Source organism: Dreissena polymorpha, chromosome 15, assembly GCF_020536995.1.
Source record: "Dreissena polymorpha isolate Duluth1 chromosome 15, UMN_Dpol_1.0, whole genome shotgun sequence".
NCBI classification, from domain to species: domain Eukaryota; kingdom Metazoa; phylum Mollusca; class Bivalvia; order Myida; family Dreissenidae; genus Dreissena; species Dreissena polymorpha.
In genome coordinates, this window is record NC_068369.1 from 59,736,857 (window position 1) to 59,753,092 (window position 16,236).

The 16,236-nt window shown below is 37.5% G+C and overlaps 1 protein-coding gene across 4 annotated transcripts in view; it reads left to right on the plus strand.

Annotated features, from left to right (window-relative positions):
* LOC127860365 (peptidyl-prolyl cis-trans isomerase 1-like) overlaps positions 1 to 16,236 on the plus strand; it is a 59,853-nt gene that overhangs the window by 15,287 nt on the left and 28,330 nt on the right. For all 4 annotated transcript variants that reach the window (XM_052398392.1, XM_052398391.1, XM_052398393.1 and 1 more), the window contains 8 exons: positions 2,408 to 2,536; positions 4,726 to 4,816; positions 5,876 to 6,087; positions 7,139 to 7,180; positions 7,554 to 8,663; positions 8,830 to 8,970; positions 9,855 to 9,947; positions 14,111 to 14,223. In XM_052398392.1, coding sequence (XP_052254352.1) covers positions 2,408 to 2,536; positions 4,726 to 4,816; positions 5,876 to 6,087; positions 7,139 to 7,180; positions 7,554 to 8,663; positions 8,830 to 8,970; positions 9,855 to 9,947; positions 14,111 to 14,223 — 1,931 coding nt within the window. The remainder of the gene's footprint in view (positions 1 to 2,407; positions 2,537 to 4,725; positions 4,817 to 5,875; positions 6,088 to 7,138; positions 7,181 to 7,553; positions 8,664 to 8,829; positions 8,971 to 9,854; positions 9,948 to 14,110; positions 14,224 to 16,236) is intronic.

The window sequence follows — 16,236 nt, forward strand, 5'->3', positions numbered from 1 at the left end:
AACATGGTGAGCTTATGTGACCGTGTGATGTCCGGCGTCCGTTGTGTGTGCGTGCGTCTGTCAACAATTTGTTTGTGTAGACAGTAGAGGTCACAGTTTTCATCCAATCTTTATGAAATTTGGCCAGAATGTTTATCTTGATGAAATCTGGGTTGGGACTGTATTTGGGTCATCTGGGGTCAAAAACTAGGTCACTAGGTCACAAAATAGGTCAAATAATAGAAAAACCTTGTGTAGGCAATAGAGGTTGCAGTTTTCATCCAATCATTATGACATTTGGTCAGAATGTTTATCTTGATGAAATCCGGGTTGGGAATGTATTTGGGTCATCTGGGGTCAAAAACTAGGTCACTAGGTCAAATAATAGAAAAATCATCAACAATTTGTTTGTGCAGACAGTAGAGGTCACAGTTTTCATCCAATGTTTATGAAATTTGGTCAGAATGTTTATCTTGATGAAATCTGGGTTTGGATTGTATTTGGGTCATCTGGGGTCAAACACTAGGTCACTAGAACAAAAACTAAGTTAAATAATAGAAAAACCTTATAAAGACAATAGAGGTCGCAGTTTTCATCCAATTTTTATAGAATTTGGTCAGAATGTTTATCTTGATGAAATCTGGCATGGGAATGTATTTGGGTCACCTGGGGTTTAAAACTAGGTCAAAAACTAGGTCAAATAATAGAAAACCTTGTGTAGACAATAGAGGTCACAGTTTTCATCCAATCTTTGTGTAATATGGTCAGAATGTTTATCTTGATAAAATCTGGCTTGGGAATGTATTTGGGTCATCTGGGGTCAAAAACTAGGTCACTAGGTCAAAAACTAGGTTAAATAATAGAAAAACCTTGTGTAGACAATAGAGGTTGCAGTTTTCATCCAATCTTTATGAAATTTGGTCAGAATGTTTATCTTGATGAAATCTGGCTTGGGAATGTATTTGGGTCATCAGAGGTCAAAAACTAGGTCACTAGGTCAAAAACTAGGTCAAATAATAGAGAATCCTTGTGTAGACAATAGAGGTCACAGTTTTCATCCAATCTTTGTGAAATTTGGTCAGAATGTTTATCTTGATGAAAATTGGCTTGGGAATGTGTTTGGGTCATCTTGGGTCAAAAACTAGGTCACTAGGTCAAAAACTAGGTCAAATTATAGAAAAACCTTGTGCAGACAATAGAGGTCACAGTTTTCATCCAAGTCTTTATGAAATTTGGTCAGAATGTTTATCTTGATGAAATCTGGTTTGGGATTGTATTTGGGTCATCTGGGGTCAAAAACTAGGTCACTAGGTCAAAAACAAGGTTAAATAATAGAAAAACCTTGTAAAGACAATTGAGGCTGCAGTTTTCATCCAATCTTTATGAAATTTGGTAAGAATGTTTATATTGATGAAATCTTGCTTGGGAATGTATTTGGGTCATCTGGGGTCAAAAACTAGGTCACTAGGTCAAAAACAAGGTTAAATAATAGAAAAACCTTGTATAGACAACAGAGGTTGCAGTTTTCATCCAATCTTCATGAAATTTGGTCAGAATGTTTATCTTGATGAAATCTGGGTTGGGATTGTATTTGGGTCATCTTGGGTCAAAAACTACGTCACTTGGTCAAATAATAGAAAAACCTTGTGTAGACAATAGAGGTCACAGTTTTCATCCAATCTTCATGAAATTTGGTCAGAATGTTTGTCTTGATGAAAGCTGGGTTGGGTTTGTATTTTTGGTCATCTGGGGTCAAAAACTAGGTCACTAGGTCAATTTATAGAAAAACCTTGTGTAGACAATAGAGGTCACAGTTTTCATCCAATTTTTATAAAATTTGATCAGAATGTGTATATTGATGAAATCTGTGTTGGGATTGTATTTAAGTCACCTGGGGTCAAAAACTAGGTCAATAGGTCAAATATTAGAAAAACCCTGTGTAGACAATAGAGGTCACAGTTTTCATCCAATCTTTATGAAATTTGGTCAGAATGTTTATCTTGATGAAAAATGGGTTGGGATTGTATTTGGTTAGTCAGGTGAGTGATTCAGGGCCATCATGGCCCTCTTGTTAAATTTGTTTTAAAGGCCTATTTTAAAGACCACCTAGCCCCACATTGGGGCATTCCATATAGTGAATCTTGATATAATTTTATCCTATTCTATATTTTCTCCTGACTGACCCTTTAATGGCTAAATGCACTATTTCCTCTGCATGGGTGAAATGCTCACTGCCGATAACGGATAAATGTAGTAAGACAGTACTAAGGCATAAATGACGTGACTTTTTGAGGGTTGGGTAAAAAATAAAGATTGCTTAATCAAGGCCCTTAAATATGTTTGAAATATCAGAATTGATCTGTATAAGTCAGAGTTAAACTGCATAAGTTTGAGATGTCAGGAGTTCAACTGTATTATTTTATCCCAGTTCTGAAGACGAGGGGGAAGTGAAGGAGGAGGTGGAGCCGGCCACCGTGTTCGGGAATATCCGCCCAGAGGAGATCCCAGAAGTCCCCTCCAACAACTTCCTATCACGTGACCGCAAAGACCAGGCCCAGTAAGTTATAGTGTTATATTTGATTGCATTCTGTTCTTCAAATATCAGCAACAACAAATCACAAATGTGTGTGACTGTTATATAAATTTAATATAAATACATGCACAAAGTAATTTGTAATAAATATATATGTAATAAACAAAAGTTATTTTTATGTCCCCCTTCGAAGAAGAGGGGGTATATTGCTTTGCACATGTCGGTCGGTTGGTCTGTCGGTCTGTCGGTCCGTCCACCAGGTGGTTTCCGGATGATAACTCAAGAACGCTTGGGGCTAAGATCATGAAACTTCATAGGTACATTGATCTTGACTTGCAGATGACCCCTATTGATTTTGAGGTCACTAGGTCAAAGGTCAAGGTCACGGTGACCCGAAATAGTAAAATTGGTTTCCGGATGATAACTCAAGAACGCATACGCCTAGGATCATGAAACTTCATGGGTAGATTGATCATGACTCGCAGATGGCCCCTATCGATTTTGAGGTCACTAGGTCAAAGGTCAAGGTCACGGTGACCCGAAATAGTAAAATGGTTTTCGGATGATAACTCAAGAACGCATACGCCTAGGATCATGAAACTTCATGGGTAGATTGATCATGACTCGCAGTTGACCCCTATCGATTTTGAGGTCACTAGGTCAAAGGTCAAGGTCACGGAGACTCGAAATAGTAAAATGGTTTTCGGATGATAACTCAAGAACGCATATGCCTATGATCATGAAACTTCATAGGTAGATTGATCATGACTCGCAGATGACCCCTATTGATTTTGAGGTCACAAGGTCAAAGGTCAAGGTCACGGTGACCCGAAATAGTAAAATGATTTTCGGATGATAACTCAAGAACGCTTTTGCCTAGGATCATGACACTTAATAGGTACATTGATCGTGACTCGCAGATGACCCATATTGATTTTCAGGTCACTAGGTCAAAGGTCAAGGTCACAGTGACAAAAATCGTATTCACACAATGGCTGCCACTACAACGGACAGCCCATATGGGGGGCATGCATGTTTTACAAACAGCCCTTGTTTAATAAAAAATTAGCAAAAAACAATTGAAAATCCAAAGCAATGATGAAGCTGTCTTAAGATCTAAATGAAACTGTATAGATTGTGCTCAAAGTGAAGCATACTTTTTGCATAGAAAATACCCTTAGTTCTTACAATTACATGTAAACAAGAAAGGGCCAGTTTGACTGTGAAACAAATTGAGTTAGCATTTACCAATCTTGTTTATATTTTGATTTCGCATGCCTGCATGAGACCCAGCTTTTTATGCCAGTTGGGTCATGGTCACTGTTGCTAAAAATATATAAAGAGTTTCTTCAATTAGAATGGATAGATATATTTTAATGAAATGTGTTTGTGTATTTCACTTGCTTATCTAAGGTGGGAGGCATTTATTTTTTTCGGTCAAAGTAACTGTTGATAGAAATAAAATTTAAAATCACTAAATCTAGTTTAGATATAGGTATTTTGTTGAAGTTAACGGTGAATGTAGTATACTACCAGATCTAGCATTTGAGGCCTATTTGGTCAAGGTAAAAAAATAGTTTCCTGTAAATAACTTGAATGCTTTGATGTATTGTGCTGAAATTTGGTGTTTTCCTAGCATACTAAGACTGGAATTGCATTATGGAGAAGGCAGGTCGATATGAATGTCACTGTTACCAAAATAGGAAAAACAATTCCATTCATTGACAATTCTTGTGGGTGAATTTGGAAGTCAAACTTTGATTTAACATAAGTAGCTTATATTGAGATCTTGCTTGGGATGCATACATAAGTCAAGATTTGTGGAATGGCGTTTCTGGTGGTAGTTTAACTGTTCAAGTTTAATTTTGCATAAAACTAATTATTTAGCAATTACAGATGTCGACCATGTCTTCAGAGACAATATATCCGGTGACTGTCACCAAATGTACATAACATTATCAATGTGGAACACTAGATGACATATCTCACAATTTGTACTTTTTTTTCATTTTTTTTAAAGCATGCTTAAAACAAAATTACTATTAACTAATACATATGTATGTGAATTGCAACTTGAAAAAACAAAAACTTGCTTCTGGCCTTTTTTGATGACATCATCTCTTTATGATGCAGTCTATTGGTATACAATTACATTTACCCCGAAGAAAGTACTATTGCACCATTCCTTATAAACATTGTTGTTGTTATTAAAGGCCTCCAAGGGAGGAAGGCCGCACAGAAAACCAACGTACCAGGATACGGTACACTGCGGATGGACAAAAGATCAAGGGTCGGGGCAATGTGGTAGGTAACTTTACGGACAATTTGAGGGACATGAATAATACAATTTACAATTTGAAATGAGTATGTCCCTCAAAAAAAAGTAGGGTTATATTGAGTTGAAAATGTCAATCAGTTGATCGGTAGGTAGGTAGGTTGTACTATGTACCATTAGTTTACAATCATGCTATATCTACAAAACTCTTTTACCAACAACCATGCACACTGGTATGAATTTCACTTGGGAGGAAAGGACGACTTGTCTTGATTTTGATTCAAGCTGGTGAATGGTCATGGGCTTGGTTCAGTAGATGTGATTTTGCAAAATACATTGACAATGCTTTTACCTCTGATCTTGGAAAATGGTATAATATTTACTGATGAAGTCTGGAAAACACATATTTGATGTCACCATGCGAAAGGTCAGGGTGACAGAGGCAGTTTAATAGGAAATTTGTTTCAGCACTATATATTAGAATGCTTTGACTGACAATTATGCATATTTGTGTATTGGCTACATGGGAAGAAAAGAAACTGCATAAAGATTTTGAGGTCACTAGGCAAAAGTTCAAGGTCACATTCTCCTGTATCAATACATTGGTTTCAGCATGTTATCTAGAGAAAACATGTTGACTTATGCTTTCCAGTATCTGTAAATATGACATATAGAACTCTGCCTGCATGTAATTGTGTAATAACACATTGTTTCATTGGTCTGATTTGACTGCAGAATGGGACACTGAACCATTGACATGTCACATTATTAAAATAATTTTTTTGGGAGTTTTAAATGTTGATAACTACAGTCAGGTCCCTCATGGTGAATCAAAAATCATATCTGTCTAAATATGGGTTGTGTTTTTGGTATACATTATATGAGCCGGGCTGTGGCTCTTGGAGAAGGGGGTTAAATGCATGTGCGTAATGTATTGTCACAGATTAACAGTCCGCAACGGCTAATCATGGATGACACTTTCCGCAAAAATTGGAATTTGTAAAAAAAGAAATTTAATCTTTCAAACAAAAAATTTACGCACATGCATTTATCCCCCTGTTGACTAGCAAGGCTCATATTTATTGCAGAGGTACCGTCGAAGTCAGACCCCGCCTCACTGGCGCCAGGAAGAGAGTCGCATGAAGCCCCTCAGCAAGGACATGGGGCAGGGGGAGGGGCAGAGCTGGTCACATGACCGCAGTGGGCGGGCCCAAGAGGGGCAGAGGCAGCGAGGGGAGGAGAAAGGGGAGGAACCTAGGAGAGAAAGGCAGGAGAAGAGGGGCATGAGGATGGATGGAAGGTATGGAAAATATGATTGTGCTTAAATAGCTCTTAGAATGTCGGTATGTCTCGATGCTTGTGTTTTCAGTGCCATTTTAATTACAAGGTAGATCTTGCTCAACTTTTAACAGTTTATGACTTATGTCTTTAAGATGTTTAAGAAAGTAATTTTGTTTGGGAACGTATCCTGAACGTATTTGCAGAATTATGGCCTTTTGTTTATTTCCCAATATGAAATGTAATGTCCCGAAATTGTGTGTTCTCATAAAGACTGGAATTTTGGCTATGAAGAACTATGGCCCTTTGTCTTGTGTTTTCATTTCCTCTTTTAAACTATTGGGTGGATCTTGCCACAACTTACACATTCAATGACCATGATATGTAGGAGATTTTGCAAAATTATGGCCCTTTGTCTGTTTTTTTTAATCTTAGTGTATATTATTCCTCAAATTGTGTGTACTTGACTCCTAACCTGCTTGTTGGATTTTATTCAGATTTTAACAGCTGAAAAAACTGAATTTGGATGATTGTGTGAATTATTGTTAAGAGCTGTGCTCAAAAGGATTATTTATATGTACTAGTGATTGAATATGCTGGTCACAAATTCATAATAAAAGTTTTAGGGCTGTTAAAGTATTTTAAGAATTTCAAGAATTTTACAATATTTTGAGATATTTATTGTGATTTGCAGCGCATACATTATCAATATTAAAGTAGTCAAGATCTTAAGGTGTCTCATTAAGATATTGCTTTGTGTAGGTCACTTTAAAATTATGGTGCATACTCTGTGAATTGTAAATCTTTACCTAAGTTTTCAGCCACTCAAAGAATACATCTTATAAAACTTAATTTTAAACGCTGTTAACAAATTGCCATTTTGTGTGGAATCCAAAGATGCTTTGACACTTAGACCAGCTGCAGCATCCAAAAGTATTTTGTCAATGATCAGAGCATATTTCGTCGTTTATGCAATTTACTGGTATATTATTACACCCCTAAATTTTGTAGCTATCAAGGCATAGTTTCAAAACAGAATGTCCATTTATTGAAAATTCTGGCTTTTCTTTAAGTGATGACGATGACAGGAAAGAAAGGCAGAGGAAGAATGAACGGTAATGCCTTTCTTTGCATTTTCTCTCTGTGTGTTGTGTAGGTCTATGTTTTAAAAAAAAGATCCTCATTTAAATCAGTAATGTTTTGTTTTTTAATTTAAATTTAATTTTTTAATGTAGCCGCACAGTAAGAGACATTCAGCATTGCCCTTGGTGTAAATTTATAGACATCTGTTGAAATTCTTTTATATGAGACCCTCAAACTGTTTTGTGGATTTAGCTCATACTTTTGCAGCTAAAGAACATAAAGGTGTCTGTAATGGATAAAATTTTAGTTTCGACCAGTTTTGACAACATGAATTCCTTTGTCATTGTTTCTTCTAAGAATATATAACTGAGTTGATTATATTACAGTACCTATTCAAATTTCCAGTAACAATGCTCGTGGCGACACTGAAAGAAATGGAGGCAATGACCTACGTGACAGAATCAGAAAGCGCCGCATGTCCTCAGGACAGCAATCACCACCAGCAAACAGACGTAGACAACAATCCTCCTCTGAGGAAGGGGAGATAAACGAGACAAAGTCACGAAAGAAGCAACAGAACCAATCTGAGTCATCAGAATCAGAGACAGAGAAGTTACGAAGAGCTGCTCTTGAATCAAGAGCCGAGAAAACCAAGCCACAGAAGGAGAACTCGCAAAGTAAGAAGGATAGAAGACGGAGGGGAGACAGTGATTCTGAATCATCGGATCGCGAGCAGAGGGTTGTAAGTGTTGCAACAAAGCCAAGAAGGAGCAGTAAGACTTCATCTGAGGATGAGCAGGAGACCAGGAGGACAGTTTCTGTTGCTGCCAAGGTTGTCAAGGGTGGAAGGAGTGATTCGCCTCCTAAAAAGATTGATAAACCTCAGAAATCTGCAAGTAGGTCCCCCGTCAGAAGAAGTAAATCTTCAGCTGACAAGAGAGACAGAGCAAGCAAATCCCCTGTCAGGAGACGTAAAACGTCAGATGACAAGAGCGGCATCAAAAAATCTGCAAGTAAGTCCCCTGTTAGGAGACGTAAATCTTCAGGTGATAAGAGAGACAGTGCAAGTGAGTCCCCTGTCAGAAGACGGAAATCTTCAACTGAAAAGAGAGACCGCGGAAAAGATTCTCAATCACCAGTTAGAAAGAAGGCTTTGTCCAGGTCGCGGTCTCCCATGCAGCAGATAAAAGAAGCTTCACCAAAGATACGGCAGAAGCTAAAGTCTACATCACCAGTGGAGAAAGAATCAGATCGGTCAAGGTCAGCTAGAAAACGCTCTGACTCTGTCTCGAGGAAGAAAAAATCAGTGTCGAAATCCCCGAGGAAGAAGTCAAAGTCACCTGATCCCAAGAAAAGGTCAAGATCTGGGTCATCTTCTAGTTCAAAGTCAAGGTCAAGAAAACGAAGGCAAGGTCGAAAATCAAGGTCAGAGTCAAAAGATAAAAGAAATAGGACATCAAGTTCATCTGGCAGTAGTTCACGATCGAGGAGTAATAGAAGAAGTAATAAAATAAGGTAATTTCCTAGTTTTCTTACCTCAATTTTTTCAATAAATTTGATTTTTGAAAAAACTGCATTTGGATTTGTTCACATGACAGAAGGTGCACAATGATTTTTACCTCATAATGTCATATGGCTTTTATGAGTTGTACTATTGTGTCAATGTTCTATCAATTTGCAGGGGAGGTATATCTGCGAGGTATGGTTTTCAGCGACAGTCCTCCAGTGGGTCTTCAAGGTCAAGGTCCCGTGAGAGACGTAGGCGCATGGACAGAAGAAAGGATGGGGCAATGGATCGACGGAAGATGGAGGAAGCTGCCAGGTTGGTGGGGCTTAACCAGGCTGGTGCTTTCCCTTGTTTAACACTTTTTTACCCTTGTGACTGATAAAGAAATATTTAGCTGAACATATGGCCATATTTTACCCTCATATCTTACTATAAAGTACCCGGTAGTAACTGTATTTTTGACTGGGCTGTTTTCGGAGAAAACCCGAGGTATTGTCATAGCCAGCTTGTTGTGTCCGTCGTCGTGTCCGCCGTCCGCGTCGTGCTAAAACCTTAACATTTTGTTAATGTTTTGAACATTGGCTCTAAAATCGAAGTGCTTCAACCTACAACTTTGAAACTTCATATGTAGCTGCATCTTGATGAGTCTTACATGCCACACCCATTTTTGGATCACTAGGTCAAAGGTCAAGGTCACTGTGACCTCTTAAAAAAAAAAAAATTCTGACAAGCTTTCATCTATTCAAAACTGCACCCGCAGCCGAGCGTGACACCCATTATGCGGTGCTCTTGTTAAGTAATTGTTTTCTAAGTCCATTCTTCAAACAAGATGTTTGTTGGCATACAGACTAATACAATCTAGTATTCTACTTCAATGAAGCATCCTTATAAGTTTTCACTATTGGTTCAATACCAGAAGCTATGGATTTGTATCTCCCTCTGGGAAAATGGGGCTTAATGCTTAGTGCGTAATGTGTCGTCCGGGATGAGCACATTCCACTGTTATGGTATTTTAAGTTTAAAGAAAGTCTCTTCCTCACAAAAATCCAGTTAAGGTGGAAAGTGTCGTCCTTAATTTGACTGTGCAGCCTGCAGAGGCTAATCCAGGACAACAAATTACATCAGCTTGAACCCCGTTTTCAGAGAGCCAGGCTCATTTCATTTTGATATTTTACTTAACGCACTGTATAACATGACAGGATGGCCCGCCAGAAGTCAGACAGCCCACCTCCTACCCACTGGAAGCCCGGTCAGAAGGCCTGGAAAAAAGTGGATGGAGATCCCGATAAAGGGTCAGTACAAGAATTAATCAATACTTTTAACTACAAAAGAACAATATTTATAAATTACGACAAGTTGTCATTAGAGCTGCAATGATTCAATCCGATGCATCGAAAACCGGTTTTAAATGCGTTGATTGATTACGATACCAACCCTACCAAATTCAATTCGATTCTTTAACATATAGACATAGATAAGTAAAGCGCGCTGTACTCTGACTATTTGAAATGGGAAGGTATAGGTTTTATCTTTTCCCATAATTACGACGGGCGCGATTGGTTACTTATTACTTTAGTCATCCAATTAATAAGCGTGTTACGGTCTACTGTAGGAAAAAGCGTCAAAAAGGCTGAAAAAGTTGTGGCCGACAAATTGAAATTATCAGATGTGCAAAAGTGTGGAAGTATTTTGGGTTTCGGGATGGTAGCCTTTTGATAAAGATATGTGTAAACTGTGCTTCAAGTACCATAAGTCCGGCTCAACCACTAATCTAATGCAACATGTCAAACACAAACATAACGTTGATTTAGCAGGAGGTAGCACCAGTGCAACTACTAAATTTGCTATTCTCTTTTATGTGTTTTATTGAAATATTGACTTAGTTTGTCAGAAAATTGGCAGTTTCTTGCTAACTATTTCTTACAAATGTTAATATAACCCACTTTCAACAGTTTTTAAAACACTGTTGAACCTACCAAATTATATCAAACAAACACACAAATGCCCAAGATATCTAGGTATGCAACACATTTGAACAGAAATGTTTATTTTGAGGCAGAAAAATGAATATATGATAAAACAACGTTGAAAGATAAATCCAATCGAAGCAATCGGTATCGGACTGTCTGAAATCGAAATCGAATTGAGCTGTTGGTGAATCTTTGCTGCTCTAGTTGTCATTAAGTATTGCACTTGTCAGTCCATACTTATGTATGTCTAGAGGCTTGTGGTTTTTTATGCCCCCCTTTGAAGAAGAGGGGGTATATTGTTTTGCACATGTCCGTCGCTCGGTCGATCTGTCGGTCCGTCCGTCCACCAGATGGTTTCGGGATGATAACTCAAGAACGCTTAGGCCTAGGATCATGAAACTTACTAGGTACATTGATCATGACTGGCAGGTGACCCTTATTGATTTTCAGGTCACTAGGTCAAAGGTCAAGGTCACAGTGACTCGAAATAGTAAAATGGTTTCTGGATGATAACTCAAGAATGCTTAGGCCTAGGACCATGAAACTTCATAGGTACATTGATCATGACTGGCAGATGACCCCTATTGATTTTCAGGTCACTAGGTCAAAGGTCAAGGTAACAGTGACTCGAAATAGTAAAATGGTTTCCGGATGATAAATAAAGAATGCTTACGCCTAGGATCATGAAACTTCATAGGCAAATTGATCATGAATGGCAAATGACCACTATTGATTTTCAGGTCACTAGGTCAAAGGTCAAGGTCACAGTGACTTGAAACAGTAAAATGGTTTCCGGAAGATAACTCTAGAATGCTTACACCTAGGATCATGAAACTTCAGAAGAACATTCATCATGACTGGCAGATGACCCCTATTGATTTTCAGGTCACTAGGTCAAAGGTCAAGGTCACAGTGACTTGAAACAGTAAAATGGTTTCAGGATGATATCTCAAGAATGCTTACGCAAAGGATCATGAAACTTCATAAGAACATTCATCATGACTGGCAGATGACCCCTATTGATTTTCAGGTCACTAGGTCAAAGGTCAAGGTCACAGTGACTCGAAACAGTAAAATGGTTTCAGGATGATAACTCAAGAATGCTTACGCCTAGGATCATGAAACTGCATAGGTACATTGATCATGACTGGCAGATGACCCCTATTAATTTTCAGGTCACTAGGTCAAAGGTCAAGGTCACAGTGACTCGAAACAGTAAAATGGTTTCTGTATGATAACTGAAGAATGCTTAGACCTAGGATCATGAAACTTCATAGGTACATTGATCATGACTGGCAGATGACCCCTATTAATTTTCAGGTCACTAGGTCAAAGGTCAAGGTAACAGTGACTCGAAACAGTAAAATGGTTTCCTGAAGAAAACTTAAGAATAATTAGGCCTAGGATCATGAAACTTCATTGGTACATTTATCATGACTGGCAGATGACCCCTATTGATTTTCAGGTCACTAGGTCGAGGTCAAGGTCACAGTGACAAAAAACGTATTCAAACAATGGCTGCCACTACAACTGACAGCCAATATGGGGGGCATGCATGTTTGACAAACAGCCCTTGTTAACTTTTTCTTTTTTGGGGTGGATTTTGCTTAAACTTTCACAGTTGAGTTTTCTTCTGGTGCAGAAAGGAATCGTGGTACAAGGGTTTGATGCAGAATTATGATCATTTTTCTGTTTTTCCTCTGTAAAATATGTGATCCCCTGACAATTTTTTGAACTCCACTTTAACATTAGGATGTGGATATTGGCCCAACTTTCACAGATGAATGAGTTGAAAGTGTAGATGGTGGTTTAGAGTTGAAAGTGTAGATGGTGGTTTAGAGTTGAAAGTGTAGATGGTGGTTTAGAGTTGAAAGTGTAGATGGTGGTTTAGAGTTGAAAGTGTAGATGAAGGTTTAGAGTTGAAAGTGTAGATGGTGGTTTAGATTTGAAAGTGTAGATGGTGGTTTAGAGTTGAAAGTGTAGATGGTGGTTTAGAGTTAAAAGTGTAGATGGTAGTTTAGAGTTGAAAGTGTGGATGGTGGTTTAGAGTTGAAAGTGTAGATGGTGGTTTAGAGTTGAAAGTGTAGATGGTGGTTTAGAAAAGAACTGTGGCTGCTATGAATTTTTGCAGAATAATGATGCTTTGATATTTTTATATTTTTTTTAATAAAATATATTACAAAAATTGGTTGTCAAACTCTCTTTACCTTCTGATTGGATCTTGCTAAAATATTCTCATAAGAATATCCTTAATGTTTAGCTGAAATTAAAAAAAGAAATATTGCAAACAATTTTGGCAGATTTATTGCACTTTGTCTGTTTTCCCAGTATATAGAATAGATAGTCCTATGAAAAACAATAACTATAATTTAAATGCTGGGTGAATCTCGCCCACACTTTCACAGCAAAATATCCTCAATGTTCATACTAAGGGAACCAAAGAAATTTAGACTGGGATCAGTTTTAGTTCAATTATGGCCTTTTGTCCACTATTCAGTATATAACAGGCTATGTCTATGTCAAAAGTGGTGTTGTTGGCGCATACGTTTCTGTAACACATTCCTTGTAGGTATCAAAATTTATAGTTTGTATAATTTTAATTTGACAAATTTTAAAAATGTGTTTATATGGTCTGCAAATTGGCATTATCCCATTACCCAGAACATTAATTTGAACGAGGAAAGTTAAATAAAATTCTTCCCTTATCTGTTAATTTAACCATTAATCAATTGTTCTTTACTCAGAACAGTTATTCTAAGCAAAGTGCCAATATCAACATATTCACTCTCATTGTTGCAGAAACAGCATGAGTCTATGTGTGGTATGCACAAATCTGCATGAAATTATGTGGATATTCAAACAGTGTGCATAACTTGTGTACATTAATGATCTTTTGATTTTGTCTGACTTTTTCAGATTATAGTATTTTAAAGTATTTTAAATTGAACAAAATCCCTATTTTTGTTGAAACGTGTTTTTTTCTGGCACCATTTCTTCAGAATTTTTATTTTAGTTTGTTATTCACCAAAGCTTTATCTGTTTTGAAAAAAGGTAAACTCTACATGAATCATTTACCCACTTTTACAATCATGTAGAGAAAAAGTAAGCTGATAAAGCCATTTCATGCTCAACCCCATACCCAAAAATCTGTTATGATCACATTTTTACCTTCAATTACGAGTCCCTTGTATGAAGTCGGGAAGTTTGACAGTTAGAACTTTGATGAAAATAAGAAACAAGAAAATAGTTTTTCCTATGGAATTCCTTTTTTTTCTATGTTTGTTTATTTAAAAAAAAAAATTGTAAATTTGGATAGCTGAATATTATCACACTTATATGTATAATTAAAAGATTAAACTTGTTGATGTTTATTTGAAAGGAACCTGTTGCAGTGTCTTACATTTTTGCATCATAATTTAGCATATCCCATTGCAACCACTGTCCGAGCCCTATGATTGCAGTGTATTACCATTGCCTCATTTCAGAGACAAGGCTCTAATCCCCCCTGTGGCACCATATATGGCAGGCTCCTCCATGGGTGGCGGGGATGCTGATGTGTTCACCATGGCAACAGAGTCACCTGACCTGTCACAGACTGGTATGCATCAAGAGTCATTATTCTGTTCCAGTGTATTCTAGTTATCAAACATTTGTGTATGCAATATAATTAAAAACAGTCATGAATAGTTTTTTTGTTAGTTTAAAATTGTAAGATTACAATATTATATTTAAAAATCAATGATATGTTGTATCCAGGTTTTGAACAAAGTTTATTGAAAGTCTTGTTTATTTGTTTATGGTATGGTGGGCTTGCAGGCTGTGGGGTGGTGTCAAACAGGTGGTTTCTGGTCAATAACTTTGGTTTGCATCTATCAATTAAACTTTCAATTTAGACAGCTTCCGTGAAGACCCAACTTGGGCTCATATTTTGGGCCTGCCTTGGTCAAGATCAAGGTTGTTACTTAAAATAAAAAAGTTTTTTGATTCTGTTACTTAAGTTAAAGTTTCATTGCAATTTTGTTGGTAGTTAGCCTACATGCACACCTAGTTTGGGATCGCACAATTTGTATGCCCCCTTTCAAATAAGAGGGGGTATATTGCTTTGCATTGGTCATTGGGTTGGTTGGTCTGTTGGCATGCCTGTTAGTAGGTCTGTCCGTCTTTGGAACGTTGGTTTCCACTGGTTACTTCTGAGAAAGGGAAAATACCAATAAAATTTGAGGCCAAGGTAACTGGGTTTTGTATCAAAAAATTCATTTGAGCACAATTTTTTATGCCCCCAGGTTCTGGGGGCATATTAAAATCGCACTGTCCGTTAGTCAGTTAGTCCGCCCAGATTAGTTTCCGCTCAATAAGTCAAGCAATTGTGATCAGATCTTCACCAAACTTCATGAAAATGTGTAAGGCAATAACATCTAGGTCAAGTTCGATAATCAGCCAAATTGTCCTAGACATTCTTGAGTTACGGCCCTTGAATCATCGTAAAATTTTTTTTTTCTTGTTTCCGCTCAATAACACGAGCAATTGTCATCAGATCTTCACCAAACTTTATGACAATGTGTAAGGCAATAACATCTAGATCAAGTTCGATAATCGGCTGAATTCACCCAGACACTCCTGAGATACGGCCATTGAATTAACGTAATTTTTTTCTTTTCTTGTTTCCGCTCAATCACTCTAGCAAATGTCATAGGATCTTGGCCACACTTCGTGAAAATGTGTAAGGCAATAACATCTAGGCCAAGTTCCATAATCGGCCAAATCGACCCAGACACTCCTGAGTTACGGCCCTTGAATCATTGAAAAATTGCGTTTTTTCTCGTTTCCGCTCAATAACTCGAGCAATTGTCATAGGATCTTCGCCACACTTCATAAAAATGTGAAAGGCAATAACATCTAGGTCAAGTTTGATAATTGGCCAAAGTGACCCAGACACTCCTGAGTTACGACCCTTGAATCATCGAAAAATTGTGTTTTTTCACGTTTCCGCTCAATTATTCGAGCAAATTTCATAGTATCTCCGCCACACTTTATGAAAATGTGTTAGGTCATAAGATCTAGTTCAAGTTCGATAATTAGCTAAATTGACTAAGACACTCCTGAGTTACGGCCCTTGAATCATCAAAAAATAGAGTTTTTTCCTCATGTTTCAAAGTTGGATTTTTATTGTCCTATATCAAAACTTTACTTTTTTTATACCCCAGGTATCGTGGCATATAGCAGTCGCACTGTCTGTCTTGTAATATCCGTCTGTCTGTCCGTATGTCTGTCCATCGCACTTTTGCCTTGAGGTTTCGAAAAATGCTCATAACTTTTATGTCGCTTCAGATGTTACCTTCATATCGTCGCTGTAGTTCTCAAACCTCGTAGCTACAAAATGCCAACTTTTCAGGAGACGATGTTTTAGAAATTGAAATTCTGTAAAAATACCAAACAAATGAAGCTGCAAAATACGGTATAAACGTTGACGCGCAAGTCATACTGATAAGTCATACTGACAGTCAGACGTGGTAGCTACGATATTTTGTCACCACAGTTTTGTCATTTTTATGAGGTACGACAATTCGTCCTGATAGGAAACCTCGTAGTTGCAAATAAAAAAAATTATAAA